This window comes from Trichosurus vulpecula, chromosome 2, assembly GCF_011100635.1.
Source record: "Trichosurus vulpecula isolate mTriVul1 chromosome 2, mTriVul1.pri, whole genome shotgun sequence".
Taxonomy (NCBI): domain Eukaryota; kingdom Metazoa; phylum Chordata; class Mammalia; order Diprotodontia; family Phalangeridae; genus Trichosurus; species Trichosurus vulpecula.
In genome coordinates, this window is record NC_050574.1 from 440,328,452 (window position 1) to 440,349,755 (window position 21,304).

A 21,304-nucleotide genomic window follows, 5' to 3' on the forward strand; every position below is an offset into this window, starting at 1 on the left:
TAAATGAAGTAAGCCTTATTTTTATTCTTTATTTTCCCATTTTCTCCCAATTATACTTCGGTCTTTTAAGTTTATAGGTGTTTATTTACACATGAGATTAGCTGTCAAAACAGCACCTTCACAAATGCTACTACAATTGTCAGCAGGGTTATTTATTGGGAAGCAGGAAGCCTGGTGGAATCTTGCAAGAGTCAAAATACCTCTGCTACCAAGCTGTGAAGCTCTGGGCAAGTCTCTTAACCTCTCTGTCTCGTTTTCTCCCACTGGAAGTGAAATGAAGTGGTGGTGGTGGTGGGGGGGATGAGATGGTCTTTCTCAGCTCTAACAATCTATTGTGTAGCACGGAGCTTCTAATGACAGTTTTCTCCTGCTCTCACACAACCAGAGCCGCCCCAGCCCACGGGACCCTCAAGGGTCCTGCCCCGGTCGAGTCCCTGCGGCTCGCGGACTATGCTTGAAGTATATAGCACTAGCCGAGATGAAAAAAATAATCGGGCATCTCGTCATCCGATTTTCCATCACTCTGTCTCAGAGAAGCTGCCTGAGCAGTGATTATTTCTCGAATGTGCACGGAAAGGTGGACGCAGAATTGGGCTCCAGTTTGACGTAACCAGACGGCGGCCTCCAGCCTGGCATCTGATCACCCGGGCTGGCGACTCTCTTCCCGTGGAGCCCGCCCGGGCTGCCCGTTCCCCCGCGGCGCCGCTCGGCCCGGCCCGCTTCGTCGCAGAGATCATTTCCCTCCACCGGCACCCAGCCATTGGGGGAGCTCGGGGCCCCAGGCACCGCCAGGGGTGGGCCCCGCGGCCATCTGGGTGGGGTGGCAGCCGCGCCCTCCCCTCCCCCTCCCGCTCCAGCCCCGGGGTGTGTGCGCTGGGGAAGCCATTATTACCCAGCGGTGCCAAAAGCCAACGCCTCGCGCCGAGGGAGGGGGAACCCGTGACGGCTCCTCCCTCCCTCCCTCTCCAGCCCGGCTGCACCCACGGACCCACGCCCCCAGGATCGCCGAGGCCACTCGAGGAGGAGCCACGGCGGCGGCAGCCCCAGAGAGCCGTAGCTAGCTGGGCTGCTGGAGGGTGGAACGAAGGCGCCCCGCCTCCGCCGCTGCGTTAACTGGACAGACGCGGCGGACGAGCCCTCACACCCCGGACCTCGCACTCTTACCCCCGCCTACTCCCCAGCCCCCTCCTCCCCCTTCCCCCATGCCCCCCGCAGCTCCCGAGGTGACACGGTCCGGACCCTCCATTCTTTTCACGAGTATATTTAACGAGCACAACCCAACTTAATGTTCCTACACGTCGACAACCCTCCCCCGGACAGACGCAGTCCCGAGCCAACCATGGGCTGCGCCCAGGGGCCATCCCGTTCCTCGTCACCAATCGCCGGCGGCCTTGGTGGGAGGAGTCAGAAGACCTAGCAAGTTGAGTCGAGGCGCGGCTGACGTGAGTCAACAAAGGTCACGTGGGCCCGACCGCTGGACGGGATTGGCTGTGCCGAGGCCGGGCGGGGAGGGAGGGGGGTCACGGCGGCGGCGTGGGGTTCGCTCTGTGACACAATTACAACAACTTTGTGCTGGTGCCGGGGAAGTTTGTGTCTCCAACAAATCCCCTCTGGGCGCCCCTCAGCGCCGCTCTCCGGCTTCCCCCGCTGCCCCTGCCCGCCGCTGCCCCACACCTAACCCCCGCGATGTGACCCCAGTGTTGGGTTTCGCTGCCGTCGCCAGACCCCGACCCCTCGGGGTGCCCGCAGCCCTTGCCACCGCCGCCGCCGCCGCCGCCGCGTTGTGATTTCTCGGCGCCGCCGCTCGCGGTGGAGGAGGAGGAGGGCGGAGGAGGCGGAGGCGGCGATAAAGTTGGTGTGTCGGTCCGCCCGGAGATTGGGGGGTTTTGTTCGCGGCCCCGGCCCGGGGGGGTCTCGTTGTTGGGAGTTGTTAATTCGCTGCGTTTCCATGAAATCCTGCGGAGTGTCGCTCGCTACCGCCGCCACCGCCGCTTTTGGTGATGAGGAAAAGAAAATGGCGGCGGGAAAAGCGAGCGGCGAGAGCGAGGAGGAGTTCCCCAGCCTGACAGCCGAGGAAAGAGAGGTGCTCAGCGGACTCGACAGGTACTGACCGCGGCCCGGCCCGGGACTGGGGGATCCGCGGCGCTCTCCCCCGGGGGGAGGGAGAGGGACCCGCCGATCTGTGTCGGGCTGGCTGGAGGCGGCGGCGGCGCCGTGTGCGGCGGGACCCATTCCCCTTCCTCCCCGCCCGGCCGGCCGCTGCCATCGCCGCCGCCGCCCCCGAGGGGTCCTCCCGGGCGGCGGCCGGGGCCCGCGGGGGGGAGGTGGGCGCAGACTCGGGGACATTAACGCGCTCTCTGTCCGCCTCTCCTTGCAGCCGCCTATTCGGATTTTTGAGGCTTCATGAAGATGGCGCCAGAATGAAGGCCCTGCTGGTAAAGGTAAGGAAGCCCCGGGAGCGAGCGGACGAGCCAGCCCATCCTCCTTCCCGACCCCTTCCCGAGTGGCGGGGGGCGGTGTGGGCATTCGGGGCCCGGCTCGCCCCCCGCCGGAACTCGGACGGATGATCGCCGGACCCCCTCGGACCTCTCCTGTCCCCTCCCCCCACGGTCCCTTCTCCCTCCCGGATCCCATCCCCGCTGCCCGGGGGCAGCCGAGAAGCGGTCCAGGGAGAGCTCGGCAGGAAATCGTGTTCCCTCTCTCGGCCCCAATCCCGCGTCTTCCCGGCGTGCGGCCCCCCCGCGGTCACGACCCCCTCCCCCACGAACATCGGAGCCGAAGTCCGAGGCGGCGGCGGCCCGGAGCCAAGCCCCGGGCTCGATCTCAGCCGAGTGGAAAAAAAAAAAAGCCGTGTTACCCGAGCCGGGGCGCGGTGGCGTGCATTGGGGGGAGAGGGCAAGGGCCGAGGGCTGCGGCGCTTGTGAATTCGTGCAGGAGCGTGGCCGCCCGCGCCTCGTGATTGTAAATACACCGCCGGGAACGTTCCCCGGTTCTAGACGGCCGGCCCAGAACATCGAGTGCCGAGCCCGGGCTCGCTTCTGGCGCTTCCTCGGGCCCGGTTGCAGAGACGGGGCGACCTGCACTTTGGCGTGAGACGGCCGCGAGTTTGGATCCGGGCTGTGAACGGGGACCGGTTTTGTGTACGTTTCACCTGAAGTTCAGTGATGTGTTTACTTTTCGGGGTCCAGCTGCCGCTGAAATGTGGCAGTTGTGGTGTGTGTGTGTGCGTGTGTGCGCCCCTTCCCTCGGGAGCCTCCTCTACCGCCTTACGTGCCCGGGGCTCGCTGCTGGGATTTGGGGTGCGCTGCCTGTTTATTTGTGTGGAAAGTTGTTGGCCCTGTCATTTAGTTAAGTAATGGCTGCTCCTATCGGCCCAAGATGGCGGGACGGGGTGGGAGGAGAAAGTGCGGGGGGCGGGCTGGGGGAGGGAGAAGAGGTAAACATGCGAAGAAATAGTGGCGATGAATAGGCTTCTCTCTGCCGGAGTAGTCTAACAGCGTTTAATGGAAACTGTATACGAACGGTGCGAATAATGCACCCTTCCCCAAGCCTGGAAACCGCGTCCTGAGCTTAATGAAGCCTCATCAACCTGTAGCGTATGTAGTAGCCTATGGGTGAGCCCTTTGAACAAAGGCTGGAGTCCCGGTCCCTGCGTCAGTTGGCATCTCCAGGCTGAAGCCTTGGTGAAGTATTTGTGTGCCTAAATCATTTGAATATTCCCCAAAACTCCAAGAGGAGGTGCATTAGGCAGGGCACCGGTGACGTGGTGTTCTCCTTCCTAGTGCGATCGATAACTTTGCATTTGACACCTAACTCACCTTTATAGAGAAAGGGGTTAAAACCTAGCAGGTTTCCTTCAGTTGGTTTTGTTGTTTTAGTCTTAAGGAATTGCAGTCAGCATTTTAGCCCCTAGCACCTTCGTCTTTTAGTACTCATACTAATTTTTCGCATCTCTGTACTTTCTCTTGAAAGTAAATAGAAGAGATTCTGATTTTAGCTAGCTTTTATAATAAGGTAATTATAATTGTACTGCATATATTACTTTTCAGAAAATACAGATCACTGAATACTATACCCAAAACTTAAACTTTTAGCTAGTTAGATTTTAATTAAAAGTAATTAAGCATCCTGGGAAAAACAGTTAGTGATTAGTTCTGATACCAGATTTAATCCTACAAAGAAATTTAATGGCTTAGCCATGAAGTTTAAGTTACAGTGTGAGCCTTTTAAATATTCTTTTAAAATACTTGAATTTCGTAATATACCATGATAATGACAGAGTACCAATTTAGTAACTAGTTTAACAGCAGTTAAGAAGTTACACTACTTTGTCATTTGGGATGGATAATGAAAGCCATTTGTAGTTGGAAAAGTTTGGCCAAGTCAGTTAAATTTTAGTTCTTACAAGTTACTACTTAGTTGATTATTTTTAATGAATTATAATTTCTTTAAATGAGACCTGATGTTTATATGTGTAGTGTTGTTAGCTGATTTTAGATTGGTCACGTTTGTGCCAGTAACATTGAACTTCTGGGTGGGAGTATAGTTATCATACCATTGTAGATGTGATCCAGTAAATCTTAAGTGTTTTATTTCTAAATTTTAGGAAATGGTTTTGTCGAGCATATATGCTGGCATGACATAGATAACGCTTTTTCAGCCTTTTCAAGCAGATAAATCTTAAGTGTTTGCCAACATTAGAAGTTTCACAAAAGTTTGGAGTATAGTAGAGCTTGACAAAATACTTAGTATTTAGTTAAGATGAAAAAAGCTCAAATTTAAGCTGTATGATTGAATGAGTTAGCTTTAAGGCTCACTGGGTTGTGAGTTCCTACCTGATTAGGTCAAGACTCATTAGCCATAACATTAAAGTAACTGTTTAAGTGCAGTAAAACACTCTGAGTGTGTTGTTGCAGTGTCATGCAATTCTCAATTGTAGCCTGGTGAGCCTGAACATAACAGTTAAAATATATGTTGTAAAGTATAGCACCATAACCTTTCTCGCTGTTTGTATTGGTGACTGTACAGAATGAAGGAGCTGAAATCTTGGCATAGGAAGTATTTAATCATTTAGTTTCTCGGGAATGTTACAGAAAGTATGAAACATTATGTATTTTGCAAAATGTTGGAATCATGAAAGTTCTCATTGGCCTGGGACAGTTTAGAACGTAGTTTTGCCTTGAGGGCAGATAACAGGACCGGAAAAAGTCACTTTTAGTCTTCTATCATAAAACCTGTGATTTTTGTGCCCCCCAACACACACCCAACCCCCAAAGCATGACTGATTACTGCAGTGTTTTAATGGTTTTTCCCTCAATCTTGTGGTGACATCATTTTTCTAGGGCTGATTTATCTATTATCATCCTCCCAGTCTCTCTTTGACTCCCTACTCCACTGCCCTTTCCAGTTCTCTAGACTTGGCTCAGATTATGGGCATATTTTATGCCTTATCATCTTCATCATCAGAAGCAGACACTTTACATCATGTTTTCATGTTTTACCAAAGTTTTTTAAAAGCTATTTTTCCACATATTTTCTTATCTTCTACCCTCCCCCCATTACCTCCCATATTTTTACCCATTGGGCCCAAGTATACTTTGCTCTGAATTCTGAGGTCCTTTGATGTTTGTTTATATGTGTGTGTGTGTGTGTGTGTGTGTGTGTATAAATTTTATGATAATAACTTTACTGACAGATGACTCCTCTCTTCTGATGTGATGAAGCAGTCTACTTGCTTTTCAATATCTGTTGCTATTATATCAAGCTAATGGTTTTGTGAAAAGTCTTCAATTGGTTAATTATGTATATGGTAGGGGAAATAGTGTGGTATTTAAAATATTGGGTTATACATGCATTCTAACTCAGTTTTAAATTCAGGGTCATGAACAGTCTCATAGTTTAAACTAATGCTGACACTCAATCTTCTAATATATAATGTAGGGACTCTTATTTTTTTAATTATAGTGGAGTAGTTGGAAAGTAAGAAGTAAAACATTTTAACGGAAAAACATAGAATGACTTTTTTGTGTCTTCTAAAAAACCTTTTGGGTTAATTTTGTTTTCATCAGAATGAAAAAAGAAATGTTGAATTAAAGTATAAATATGGCATTGTGTTAGTATAATACAAGTGAGATGGGGAATCTGGGTATCAATTACCAAAGAATAATTATTAAAGGGTCCTGATAACTCTTTTTATCAAGCTAACTATTTAGGGACAAATTTTCATGAATTTCAACTTTGACTTTGGTATGTTGTTAAACATTACTCTCATTTATACGGTGTAGGCTCACCTTTTGAGATGATATAGATATTTTATGTCAGATAAAAATGGGGATTTATTATTCTTCCTTTGTGGGAAATTATTGAAGTAGCTTTAAAAATATTTTTTCTGGGCATTGGAACTGGTTTAATGGATTTTAAAGCATTCATTTTCCAAAGTTCTGGTTTTCTTGGACTAGACAGGTTAATAGCAGCTGGCAGTTATAAATTACAGGGGTTCTTGATTTCTGTTGGTAATATTTGAAGAATTATAATTAAAATCACTTATTGCTGTGCATTTTTCCTATTAGCTGACACTTAAATAGATGTGTTAATCTTTAATGTTTATGATGGTTGATATTTCTGTTGATACATTGACAGTAGAATTATCTTGTTTAAAAGAGCTATGAATTTTACTGTGGAGAGTTTTTGGACTATACCTTTCAGAGTTTAGATGCTGTTTTTAGAAGTTTGAAAAGTGATTTTAAAATAGTGATTTTAAAATAGTTAATGGAATTGGACATGTTCAGATAATTAACATAAGATTTTATTTTTTGAAAGTTGGGTGATGAATTTGTTGTATGCATTTTGTGGAGTGCCAGATGTATTAGTGTTTTCTAGTTAGGGAAGCAATCATACTTTGAAAAGTTTGATAGTGTTTACAGGTTGGTACCATGCAGCCTTTACATGAAATGACCCTCAAAAACTAGCTTGGTTTAGGCTAAGGTTGAAGCTGAAGTAACAGAAAATGTTTGGTATCTGGAGATGAGTTAGGACAATAAAATTTTATATGACAGTGGTTAATGCTAAGTATTGGTTTTTACAAAATAAAATTACTAGGGGTCAACTGACTGTCAAATTAGCTTTTATTAATTCAGGTGACAAAGCATGGTGATGATGGGAAAATAGCTTCTTAAAAACACAAGTTAGCACTATGTAGTGTTCCTTTTTGGGGTAGGTAGGAATAGTCTCATTCATACTATATTGCATGTCTTTGGTTCAGTCTTTTCACGGAGGGCCAAATGTTATTTTACAAATCTACAAGTAATATGAGATTAATTTTTTTTTCTAAGTAAAAAGTCAGTGAGAGGTGCTTTGTGCTTATTGGAACTTATGATAATGAACATTACCACTGTGCATTATTAATAATAATATTTTTGAAATGTGGTATCTAGAGAGCTAATTTGTGTTAAGAAAACAACAGCAGATTTCCTGAGAACTGAAATGGTGGTTAGGCTATTTGTGGAACCACATGCACTTATTTGTAGAATAGTTAATTAATTAGTTTGGAGGTTATTTAATGAATACATAATTGACAATCATATATGAACTTCACACAATTTAATTTTATTTCACAGATGATTGTAGTATTTTCTGCATTGCATTCAAGGTCTTTAACTTTTTGCAGTCCAGTTTCCAGAAAGTTAATAATACATTAAAGGTACATGTTTATTAAAGTTCTTCCAAATTTGTTAAGCTTGTATTTGTTTCCAAGTTTGCAGATTGATTGTCTTTTAAATGTGTGAGAGGTTGAATTTTCAGTTCTTGATTTAGGAATTTGCAATGTGCCCACAACAACAACAAATATAAGTGTGTATGTACTTTTTTTTTAATCAGAGACTAGGTCTTTGGGCTCAAATTTTTGGCAGATAGTTAAAGGAAGAGCTTATCTTCATCCTCTTCAAGATGTAGCTATGATATTTATCTACCCATTGATATTTTTATTGAAATCTTACATTTCTTGGAAGTGAAAGTGGAAAACAAATTTTTGTTTATAGATGGGGGGGCAGTTAGAAAAACATGTGCAGCTTTGAGGATGTGGGATAAATTATTATACTTGTTTTCCTCTTGTCTGGGACCCTGTAGTACCTGTGGGGGGAGTAAGAAGTGCTTGGCTTGGTTTTTCTACTTTGCATTATATAACTTGGGTATGTGACTCTAGGCCAAAAGGTTGTGCCTTTTATCTCTGTCATTAACTCACTCTATAGCCTTAGGGAAGATAAGACTTTCTTGGTCTCAGTTTATTCATTTGTAATGGGAGAGTTTAGATATCTTCCAAAGTATCTTCTAGCTTGAAGTTGTTTGATTTGGGTATAATGTGAAAGAACTATATAGATTGTAGAGCTAGTTTGTTGAAAGGTGTACTGCTTGTGGTTTTTGTGTTAGATCTGTGGAATAGAAATTACAGAAATGACAAACAGTATGTGATATAGCAGTGTTATGTTTCTAAAAGTTGTATCTATGACATTATACTCGGAATTATGTTTACAGAATGTTGGTCTGTGAGGTTGGCAAAAAATAAAAATAAAAAATTCAAATTTAAAACAAATAATTATTTCCTATGACTTTTTTATAGTAACCCCAGAGTTGATAGGAAATACTATTATTTTAAAAGCATTCATAGTTCATTTGATTATTTTTCCCCCCCTTTCATCCTTTTAGTTAGGTAACTTAAGAGGAAGGCAGAAGAATATCTTAGAAAAGTTGGTCTTGGAGTTGGGAAGACCTAATCTTCATTTCCCTTCCTCAGATACATATTTAGTATTTTTATAAATCTGGGCCTAGTCACTTAACCTCACAGTGCTGCAAGCAGCTTTCCTAGAGTATAAATTGCAGATTAGATGTTCATAGAGGTTATCACATTGCTGATGGAGTTTCTTTATTGGGAGTTACTTTTACCAATTAAATGATAAGGTCTGATCCAAAAAACAAAATAAAAAACAAACTTAGAAGAATTTCTGTAAATTCTGGTAGATTAATTTTGGTTGTATTCATGTATATGGCGATAAATTTTCTTGGACAAGCAGTGGGGGTTTTAAGAAATAGATTTAGCAGATCTATGTGTACCAAAGGACAGACCACACATCAAAAGGAAAATACATCAAAACAAGACCACAGCACAGTTAACTCTTGACACCCTTGTTGGGCTTCTAAAATGTCATCTTTTGAATACCTATTTATTTACATGAAGCCTTATTTGAGATGGTGGTTATCAAATAAACAATAGTGATTTTAATACTTTTTAACTGTCTTGGTCTTTTTGACCTCAAACAGAGGTCTTCTTCTAGGATGTTAGTTTCTTAGGTAGGGTGTGGTTGTTGCCATGATAAGAACAACAGTTGTGCCTTATTGTTTAAGGTTCGCAACACACTTTTAACATATTATTTCATTTGAGCCTTTCAGCAACCTTGAGAAAACTGAGGCTGAGAGCTTGAGTGACTTGCCTGTGTTCTGGCAGCTAGTAAGAGTGAGAAGTGGGATTCTGGACTCTCAAGGCTAAGCCCTCAAACTAATGTTCTGTTATGTTACATATTCCCATCTTTTCAGTTTTTTTTCCTAGGTGACCAGAAAGGCAACTCCTTCACTTGTACTATTTCTTCTCAGGGACTTTGCTGCCAGGCTTGGTCCTGCCATCCCCCTTTTTAAACGATGAAGAGTTATGAATGTGTGTGAGCTGATGCAGAGTGAAATAAGCAGACTTTTGTGTCTATTCTTCTTTCATTTATGGTTAATATGTATGTGGTTAATTTTCCTCCTGTAATCAATTCATTGGTCCTTGAACAAGGATTGCACTTTAGGAGTACTGACTATAAAATAATGTTTGTGGATAGTTTTAAGAATATTGTGATGGGGGGGAAGGCATTTTGTCTCCTTCCTGCCATTCTGTTACTATTGTGTGAATGTGGAAGGACCATACAGAGTGGGAGACCATTTTGAAATTTTGTTCACTTCATGGGTTTTTTGGCCAAACATTTTATCGCCAACTGGCCAATCTTCTTGTCTGGCCATATCACCAAAACTCCAGTGGCTATTGCGTCTAGGATTAAATGCAAACTCTTCTCTTTAGTATATAAAGTCCTCTAAATTTGTATTCAGGCTGTCTTTCCAACATCATTATAAGTATCTTCCCTAATGCTCTCTACAGTCCAGCCAAACTGGCCTTTTTTCTTGTCCTTCCATCTCCCTGCCTTTACACAGGCAAATAGTCCCTCTTGCCTGGAATGTCCTTCCTTATCTTAGAATTACTAGTTTTTTTCCCAAACTGTACAGAGTAGAGGTGCCAGCTTATACCTGCAGTCTTTTCTCTCTCCCCCCTTGCTTCTAGGGCCTCCTCTTCCCTGAAATGACATCATATTTATTTTATGTTTGTTCTGTATATATGAACATTTTCTCTCAGATATTATTCCATGCTTTGTCTTTGCATCCCCAGTACCTGTTAGGTGCTTGATAAAATGCTTGTTGATTTCGTCCTGACCCTTCTTCCAACAACAGCAGGCTGTTGCCGTGCCTTTATTTGAAACTTGTTTGGTTTGGCAGAACTTTACAGAGCTTGTGCTTCTGGTAGCATAGATTCTCAAGAATTTGGGTCTCCATGTCACAATAAGGTTGGTTATCAAAGTAGGACGTTTATATATATAGCACGTCTGATCACAGAATATATGGAAGTAATGCATTCCTAGAAAAACCTTCTCTATTTTGAACTCTATTTCCCCATTGTATCATATTACACAATTGGAAATGATTTCCTTTTGAAAATGTATTTTTATCATGGATTTAATTAATCCATTTTTAAAATGTCTGATGTGGTTTGTAACATTCCAAACTGGAAAATTAAATGTTAATACTGGAATAATAAAAAAAATTAAAAAGTAGACCCTAGCTTGTGTTTATCCTGTATATGTTCCATAGGGCTTTTTTAAGGTGAAGCTGCATGCCTACAAAGAAGTAAGTAGAAGTGGTCATAGTACAGTTCAGGTGAATTTGGACCTGATTGAATGGCTGGACCCAAATAGTAATTTTGATTCGATGGGGTATACGTCAGGGATCTGTTCTTGTGTGTCACATTTTTATCAGTAACTTGGATAAAGGAATAGATTTCATGTTTATCAGATTGGTAGAATTTCCTCCAGAATTAAAAGTTATACTCACCTGGGGACTGTAGTTGGCACATCCCACTGTACTCTTTTTTTTTTTTTTCCCCCTTGAAAAATGAGACAACATGGGACTGTCTTAATCCTGTGTTGCCTTCGCTGTGGTCTTTCAAAGGTTCCCTAGTCACACCTGGTGGTTACCTGAAGATATATTCCTGATTATTTTGACTATTGACTTACTGTTAGACGTTTTTCTTTCCTTTTCTTTTTTCTTTTCTCCCCAGAAAAAAACAAGCAAAATGTGAGTTGGTGGCTATTCATCATTGTTCTTTCTGCTCCAAGGAGCAATCCCTGTATTTTGTTTTTATTTTTCTCTCTTTTGTCCTTGGTTTTACTTGCCAGACTTAGTAGCTTATTCTTACCTTTAGCATTCCTCATACTATTCTTACAGTGAATACACTATTCTTAATGTGTTGTTATGTTAATATACTATTATAATAATATACTATTTTTCCAGACTGTGCCTTTTTGTTCCCTGTTCTTACTTTCTTCCACATTTATTAAGTACCTACTATGTCAGGTTCTCAGGATACAAAAATGAGATAGCTGTTGCCTTTCAGGGACATTACATTCTACTAGGTAGTGCTGTGATGGCTACACAGAGGAGTAAGTACAAGATATATACAAAATAAGTAAAGAATAAATTCTGAGGTGGGGGCACTTAGCTTCACTCAGCTTAGTTTCCTCATCTGTAAAATGGAGATGATACATGTAAAACCTACCTCATGGAGTTTTTGTGAGACTAATTTTTAAGTGCTATAATTTCTTCTCAACTTATGGGATGGAATTTATATAGAAACGGTCTGGGACAAGTTGCTTTCCTGATATTTTTCTTTTGCAGGTTCAGTAGGCCACTTCATTGCTGTTTTTGTAGTTAAACAAAATTATTAGGATGTAAACTTTATTTGTTTGCTTCCTAAAACACCCTTGAGATGACTCCAATAGCACATAGGATGGTGGGGGTGATAGGTGCTTTGTCCTTTTCCCAAATAATTTCAGCTTCTTTGTTAGTTTTCTGTATTTTAAAAGGCTTTTCTTCCATGTAGCTTGGAGAGCATGAGTATTTAGTATGCCATCTTCCCAAATGTTGTTCTTAAGGGTTTTTGGTGGGGAGGGGCAGGAGCTTACGTGTTGTGTCTGAGGCTGGATTTGAATTTGGTTCCTCCTGACTCCAGGGCCGATGCTCTATCCATCTTGCCACCTAGCTGTCCCTGTTCTTAAGTTTTTAATGGATGATAATTATTATAGTCAGACAGTTGGGGGTAACAGTTCAGTAGTGGCTCTTTCTGTGATAATGCTCTGTTACAGTATTGTTTACTAGCTGAATTTTTTAGGATACGTTGAGGTTTGGATTTGCAGTATAGGGATTTGTCATCTATCAAAGAATGATACTGATCTTCTGATGTTTCATTCTAGCTACCAGGTCATATCTTGGATAGTATTCAAGGTGCTGAATTTTTGCAGCCTGCTGTGCTATTTCCTGGTTTATCTTTGTGTAGTTGATCTGTTCTTCACAGACAGCACTCCATCTTCCAACTCTTCTCTTTTGTATTCCTGCTACCCTGAATGCACATCCATTTCACCTCCACTTTTTGGGGTCTCTTTTTCCTTAAAAAACACTCTTTCCACCACCTTTCTGAAGCTATTCCTGATCCTTCCCAGATTCTAGTGCCCTTTCCTCAAACATTTGCCTCGTACCTATATTTTGTCAACATTTGTTTCAGCTTTGACTTTTTAATCCCCAGCACTTTACACAGTGACTGTCACATAATAATATATAATAAATGCTGATATGTATTAGTCTGTAAGTCTTCAGGGATAATCTTCTAATTTTTGGATGGTGATAAACTTGGTCCTGAATTGCCATCAAAACCCCTTCTATTTCTATAAACAAATGCATGTGATGGAGTCATTTGTTCAACTTTATTGTTGATTGATTTCATGCAGATGTTGACTGTAGAAGACCTTTTGATTTACTCTTGGATCTTAGCTGTTTCATAGGCTCTTCACTTCACTTCATTTACTTTTGACAGTTCCATTGGCACATGCCTCTTGTCAGTCCTGGTTTCAAAAGTGTTTGTAGGTTTTTGAATTATCTTGTGCTCTGAATGCTTTGAGAATCCTCTTTTTTCGGAGAGGAGTGTTGCCGTAAAGTGCAAGTCCTATATCTTATTAATACATTACCAATCCATTGTAGTCCATTTTGCAGTTCCAGAAGTGTACGTTAAGATTTGTACTGTGTGGGTGCTGGTTTCTTTAATTGAGTTTTTCCCGCTGACTTTTTTATTCAGAATATAGGAAGTTGCATAATGTGTTTGGCCACAGCTTTCTCCTTAATGATTTTCTGCTTAAGGTGTCTTGCTTGGAGAGACACAGGGTATTTGTAAGTGTGCTCTTCCTCCATAGGTTCAGTTTGATGTCCTGACTTTAAGCTTGAAACTTTGATGTTTGTTAAGAGTTGTACACTTAAAGGTCCAGATAACTGATATGGGAGAAAGAATTTGTGAGATGAAGGGGCTGCTTTAATGTTCCCCATACAACTTGGTGGTCATTTATGTAAGTATAGTGAGAAATAAGATTTCTTGATTTGACTTGACATCCTCTTTAGCTTGGAAGACAGACTTTCACTTGGGAGATGATAATGGATTTAGGGCTGTCATCATCATTATCATCATGGTGGTGGTGGTTTTTATTATTTGGCAGCATGGCATAGTGAGAGCTGGCGTCAGGAAAACAGGGTTTCAAGCTCTGCTTCTGACACACACTAACTGCTTGATCTGGGCTAATTACTTAATCCCTTATTGCCCCAGCAGCTCTTCTGACATCATGAGTAGTAGAGGAGGTACCTATCTGCATTCAAATTATTCAACAAATAGTAAGCACATACACAGTGCTGGGCACCATGCTAGATGCTGGAGGATATGAAGACAAAAATGAAACAGTTCTTGCTTTCAAGGAGTGATCCTTACCCAGAGCTCCTTAGGTTGGGGAAACCATAGGTATGGTCAACATTAGGATCGATGATGATGATGATGATTCAGGGCTGTGTGATCTGGGTATGTCACTGTAACCTTGTAGAGAATGTGACCACCTGCAGCAGACGAGAAGTTTTCTTAGTTGAGAGTTCTCTATCCCAGTAAAATCATAGGGCCAGTCATCATCGTTGTCATCATTATTATCACATTACAGGTATAGTGAAGTAATTGTCATCATCTTATGGATGAGGACCTTTGCTTGAGACTGTGCAATTATCCACCAATAGGAGCAGCTGAAGAACCTCATAAATTAGAACCACTTATTATAGCATTTGAAATCAGGGCTCCCTTGGTTTGCAGAATTTAAAAATGAGACTTGCTCAATTTCTATTACTATTTTGGAAGTCAGTTCCATGTTAGGGAGGGGGAAAGGGAATTCCTTACAAGACTTGTATGTCCAAAGAGGATTTATTTAAAGCATATAATGTCTATATAGATATTTGTATATTATTTATTACATATTTATTTGTAAATATCTATTTGTGAGTATGTGTGTATAATATCAAGAAAGGATAAAATACCTAGAATATTAAAGTATAGAATACCTATATGTCTAACTGAGGTGAGAGTAGGAAACTGGTGGCCTCTTTCAGATTGAGGTGTGATGATCTTAACAGTTCCCCAGATTTGGTTTCTGTGGTTCTCTCTGACATGTTTTTGAAATGTACTCTCTTATGTGGGGTTCCCTGATGGTGATGGCTGCAGGAGCAGTTACCTGCTGGCTCAGCTTCCCATGGGATCTGTGAGTACGGTTATTGGTTGAGGAGAAATGAGAGTAAGATATTTAAATGTTCCCTGATTTGTTCAGGATTAGTTAAGGTAATAAGGGAAATGTGCTGCAGACCGAAACTTTACCTCTGAGGTTTATTACTGGAAAAACTGGGGGAGACCTTGGTTAGTTTTAGGGGTGAAAGCAAAAAGTAAGGTACAGTTAATGCTTATAGGATACGTATCACTTAAAAGGCATGTGCCAGGAGACTGGCCTTGGGCTTCTCTTCAGTGAGAAGTTAAAGGCCTCATAAAGGTAGTGTTTCCTCTCCTAGTTATGATTCCACATGTAAAATCTTAGCTCAGACTCCACAGGGGTAGGGAAACAAATTCCCAATACATAAAATCTTAATAAGGGGATAAAGGTACCTTACTAATATAGAAGTAAGTGTGTGTGTGTGTGTGTGTGTGTGTGTATTCTGTGACAAGCAACATTAAATCATTTATGTTCCTCAGGTTAGTGACAAATGATAACAAAGGTCAATAATAATGGAAGAGCATTGTAGCAGTTAAAATCTTTTTGACCCTACGACACCTTAATGTGGAAGAAAAATATCCTTCTTTTTAGTCTCTGCACAAACTAATCTGCTTGACAGTGGTGAGCACCTTGTGTAAGCATGTCTCCTAGTTTTTTCTATCTAACTTGATATTGATAATCAGAGGTTTGTTGAACAAAAATCTCCTTGTAGCTATCAAGGAATCTTGTTAACATCTGTATGAGAGAGATGGAGGAGAAGGAGATCTTTTAAGATTGTCTTTTGCTCTACTGTGTCAGATATGTTTTAATACTCAGCAAATAGTAAACACGGTGGGATTCTATATATCTTTAAGTAATTTGTGACGGTGAAGAGGTGCTGTGCTGCAGAAAATTGATTGCAAATGTTTGCCTATTCTCTTTGTACATTTTTATCTAGTGCCCTTGATAAATGTGAAAAAATTCATAAGGATTTTATAGGGAGATGAGAAAGTTGGCATATGGGTAGGTTGCTGCTGTCCTCTTGATTGCCTTTTTGGGTTAATGCCATCTGTTATCCCCCTCTCCCATTATTTGGTACGTTCCCTCTCTTTTCAGATAACTTGAAAATTGATCCTACGGTGTTTTCAGACTTATTTTAGCCCCATGAAGGGTCTCTATCTATCTATCCTGCTTTAGATATTCTTTCTGAACAACCTGATTCATATCAAGGGCCATTTTTTCATCCTCAGAGCATATTGGGAAGAGTGCCAATGTGGCCTCATGTTGTGAATGTTCAAAGTAAAGTGATGTGTTTTACAGTAAAAGTCTCCCACACCTGCAAAGAAGTTGTGTGTAGAGGATGGGAGAAGAAAGTGGCTTCTCGTACCTCTTCTTTGGGGCCAACCTTGGTCATTATAATTTTACAGCATTTAGTTTTGTGTAGAGGTCTATAAAATATATCAGCCTTTCTTGATGTCTTGATTAGTTTTGCTATTTCCCCCCTCCCCTTTTATTTGTTATAGGGTATAACTTTTTATTTGTTATAGAGGATAACTTTTTGGAAGTGGCAGAGGCAGATGGAAGGGAATACATTGGGAAACCTTAGGTGGTGGAAAACCAAAAGATTTCAATAAAATTTTATTTTTTTTAAAAAGTAAATTTGCTTATAGAAATTTTGATAGATCTGTACCATATTTGGGCTTTGTTCTCCTTCTAGCTTCAATGACATTTTTTTTTAGTGATTATTAATATTTAAATTTATTATAATTCTTTTTTTTCCATCCTATTTCTTTTTTTTTAATATTTTTTTATTTTAGTTTACCACACATGGTTCTACATAATTTTGAGTTCCAGATTTTCTCCCCTCCCTCCCCAAGACAGCATGGAGGCTCATATAACTACCATGTATAACTTTGCATTCAATGACATTTTCTTTGGGAGACTGTTCTTGTGTCTCAAACAAGCCTTCTGTAGACAGATTTTCATCTCTTCTTCACTGTTTTATAAGTTTATATTGCTTATAATCTTACATCCTCCTGGCAGTATTTTATAATAAGCAAGTGAGAGTAGAAACATGGTATAGTGGAAGTAGTATGGGATTTGGAATTATAAGATGTGGGTTCAAATTCCAGTTCTGCAACTTACTACCTGTGTGTGATCTTGGGCTAGTCACTTCACCTCTTTGGCACTCACTTTCTTCATCTGTACAACATAACTTCTGAGGTCTCTTCCAGTTCTAAATCTGTGAGCTTGAATTTATATTCTAACTGGGTGGTGTTGTTGGCTACTATTTTCTTTTGCTTGGCAAGAAGAGTAAATATTTGTCATCTGAGGTAGTTTCTGGGCTTCCTTGGTCCATTGAGAACTGTTGGTTCAACACTGATTAAACTTTTGTAGGCTATGGTGGTACTTAAAATCAATATTTTCGTTCACGATGGCAGTATGATAGAGCGGATAGGAGTCCTGGATTTGGAGGCACAGGACATGGGTATGGATCTTGCCTCTGCCAGTTAATACTTAGATGCTCTTGGGCAAGTCATTTAACCTCTCTGGGTGCTGCCAGGCTTCCTCCTTTCCAAATTGTGAAGTTAGAACTAGATGACCTCCAAGGTCTCTAGTTGTTCTAGATCATGAGCTTGTGAAAACTGTTTCCTTTGTGGTGTTTTCTTTTGAGGTTGTTTTGAGTTGATCTTAATTTTGGAGATCTTAATACATATCCAGGGTCATCATCTTCTCATATTAAAATTTTTTTTGACTGGATTGGTGTTTTAGAGTTATATTCTCAATATTTGACCTTACTAAATGCGTACCTATTGATTTGGAATTGACTTACCTGTGATGAGTGAATTCTCTCCGTTTATGTAGTCCAATAGTTCTCAAACTTTGTGGTCTTGGGACCCTTCTACATACCCCTCCCTCCCCCAAGAGCTTATGTAGGTTGTAGCTATCTATTCACTGTTTACTTACTGTATTAGAAATTAAAACATTAGTATTATTATCAATACAGTTTTGACCTGTCATGGACTTCCTGAAAGGGCCTTGGGGGACATATGTTGGGGAATTTTGATATGGTCAAGTTCTTCATTTCTAAATAAATCTGGAAAAAATATATGCCCAGAAAGTCAAAAACATTTATTAAGTAAACAAATGTTTATTAAGTGCTAACTGTGTGCTTGACACTGCTTAAATGTTGGAGACAAAGATAAAAATGAAATAGTTCCTGCCCTCAAGAAGCTTACATTCTTCTTACCATGTTTAGTGCCTTCAGACTTAGCTGTACTTTGTAGATGTGCAGCTTCTAAGTAGTGTTTAATCATTTGGTCTTCATTTCTGAGTCCTGGACTCTGTGTGTGTGTGTGTGTGTGTGTGTGTGTGTGTGTGTGTGTGTGTGTGATTAATTTAAGAAACAGCAAGCATTTCAGTATACCAAAAATTAAAAGGAGGGCCATATATATTAAAATGTGAACTTATGTTATATGAAGTTTTTAAAATGTGTATCTGGTTTAAAACTATAGTAGTGAAATACCTTGCTTGTTTGTGTCCTCTTCTGAACTTCGTTTTGCTCTTGTGCATTTTAAAAATGTTTCATTGATTTTTTTTTTTTAATCTTTAATTTTGCATCACTTTCACTACTTATCCACTTCCTCCTTTCCCTCTCTTGTAACAGATAAGTACAGGCAAGGAAAACAAAAATTTTAGCCATCATAAAATACATGGTCTCATTTTGCAGCTCTAGTCTACCACCTCAGCAAAAAAGTGAAAATCATGTTCACTCAAGACTTAAGTGAGACTTTCTGAGGTTAAAATTGGTCACCAAATTGATATGAAGTCTTTCAAAGTTGTTATGGTAGTCATTGTATTAGTTGTTATTCTTGTTCTCTCAGTGTACTCTCCATTAATTCATACAAGTATCAACCCAGCTTTATTTGAATCTGATGTGTTTTTCATTTCTTGTGGGGAACAATAATATTCCCTTGCATTTATCAACCATAATTTGGTTGGTGGGCATGCACTTTGTTTCTGATTGTTTTTGCTACTCTTTCATAGGGTATGCATAATTCAATGATATTTTTTTTGGAGGGGGTTGGTAATAGAATTTTAGGTTGTTGTACCAAGATGATTCCACCAATTTTGCATTAGTATGCCTGTCCTACATTCCCTCCAACAATTGTTATTTTCCTTTTTTGGGGAAGGGGTAATCTTTACTAATCTGACAGAACTTTAGTGCTGTTTTAATTAGTTTTTCTCTTATTAGTCTTTTGGATCATTTTTTCAAATGGTTGAAAACTATCTGTTCACATCTTTGACTATTCAGTTGTGGTGAACTGTTTCCCAACGTATAGTTCATTGTCTTTCTCTTTCTCTGCCTTTGTGTTTCAAGTTACAGAATATCAAAGCAGGCATATTCACTTGGTTTGGAAGGCCTTGTGAAATGTTGCTATATTAGCAGTTGTGGCCTTTTTTTCTTATGCTCATACTCAAAACAAGGTGAGATGATGGTGTCCTATGGAATAATAACAATTGTTGCCTAAATTGTTGCATATTGAAACTAACACCTTGTTTATTTTTCCCCCAAACCTGTGAACCATTATTCTTATTTCATTCTTAGCATGTCTCTATTGCTATGGCTTAATTCCTCCAGTAGTACATTTGGAATATCAGCGATTAAATTATTTTATGGATGATCTAGAAACTCTCCTGCATAGGACTGAAGGCTGTTGTATATTTTTTCTTTGTTTCATGGATTGCCATAGCCAAAAGATTGATTACTTGGTAGTTAAACTACTTGGGAAGAAATTCTACATACTTTATTTTTAGAGTTGATGTTTTCAGATAGTAGACAGTAACCACAACCTTTATTAAAAAATCTGTTTTATTTTCGGGTCTGAATTCTGTTACTCTCACTGTTTCCTGAGCACGTGGGCAGGCGCGCGCGTGCACACACACACACACACACATATACACACACACACACACACACTCTCTTTGTCTCTTTCTCTCTCTCTCTCCATTGAGAAAGGAAAACAAAACTGTTACAAATACACATAGTAAAGTGAAACAAACTCCAGAAAATAAGCCTCAATCTGTACTCTTGCGTCCATCACCACTCTACATGAAGGTGGGTTAGCAGTTTTCTTCACAAGTCCTCTAGAATTGTAGTTGGTTGTGTTAATTATAGGTCCTAAGTCTTTCTGAATTGTTTGTCTTTGTAATACTGTTATTTTATCAGTTCTCCTGGTTCTATTCATTTCACTTTTGTATCAGTTCATACAAGCCTTCCCAGGTTCCTTCAGAATTAATTCCCTTTGTCATTTCATAGAGTACAACAGTGTTCCATTACATTCATTCTGTAACTTCTTCAGCCATTCTTCAGTTGATGGGTGTTAGAAACCCCTTTTGTTTCCAGTTCTTGGCCGCTGCAGACAGCTGCTGAAAATATTTTTGTCCATTTGAACCCTTTTCCTTTGGTCTATTTGGGGTATAGACATAACACTGATATTGCTAGTTACAGGAAATGCACAGCTTAATAACTCTCTGGGTCTAGTAACTAGTTACTTTCACAACATTTTTATAATTTGGAAAAGAAATTTATTGGCATGTTATGGTGAAGATGGCGCTTCCTCACAGAATCACTTTTATCCCATGTTATTCATCCATGATAAGTTAATGCAACTTTTTATTTTGTGAACTATTATATGTCAATTTTAATAATTTATAAAAGGTTGCATTTGTGTTTTCAGAATTGGTAGCATGCCTTGTTCTTCCAAACCTGTTGAATACTTAAATTGATAATGCTAGCGTAATTAATGTATGTGTATGTGTGTATGTATGTTTCTATATAAGAAGTATCGTGTGGTGAATAGAGGTCTAAGTTCAAGTCCTGTCTGCATGTGGCTATGGGCAAGACATTAAACCTCTCAGCGCTCCAGGTATCTCTCTTTTAAGATTTGCATCAGTGTAATGACGTTAATAATATCATAGGCATTGGTAAAATTAATGTCAGGTTAGCAATAGTTCTTAGTCGGTGGCCTCTTACTACTTAACCCTAGGTATCTACCACTTTTTGGTTTTCTATATGTATTTCTTTTAGTAACTTTAATTGAACATTTATTAAATACTTACTGGGTTCAGTTAGGGAATTTAAACATCACAGTGCTTATATCTGGGGCAGACAGTATGGATGGAAGAGTTGAGCCAGCTCCAAGTTGAGCAGTTGAAGTGACTAGTCTGGACTACCTCAGGGGAAAATTGCAAACCTTCTGTTTTCTCTGAAATTCACAATCTATAAGAATTGCCTAGTACACTAAGAGGGTAAATTACTTGCCCAGGGTCACAGAGCTACTATGTGTAAGAGG

General features: G+C 40.5%; 1 protein-coding gene across 4 annotated transcripts in view; it reads left to right on the top strand.

Moving 5' to 3' along the window:
* Positions 1 to 998: 998 nt before the first annotated feature.
* The window catches only part of KDM6A (lysine demethylase 6A), a 276,748-nt gene continuing 256,442 nt past the window's right edge, over positions 999 to 21,304 (top strand). For 2 of the 4 annotated variants that reach the window (XM_036742808.1, XM_036742809.1), the window contains exons 1-2: positions 1,801 to 2,103; positions 2,378 to 2,441. In XM_036742808.1, the coding sequence (XP_036598703.1) occupies positions 1,949 to 2,103; positions 2,378 to 2,441 (219 nt within the window). In that variant the 5' untranslated portion in view covers positions 1,801 to 1,948. Of the gene's footprint in view, positions 2,104 to 2,377; positions 2,442 to 21,304 lie in introns of all 4 variants that reach the window. The other 2 variants (XM_036742806.1, XM_036742807.1) reach the window with 2 other exon arrangements.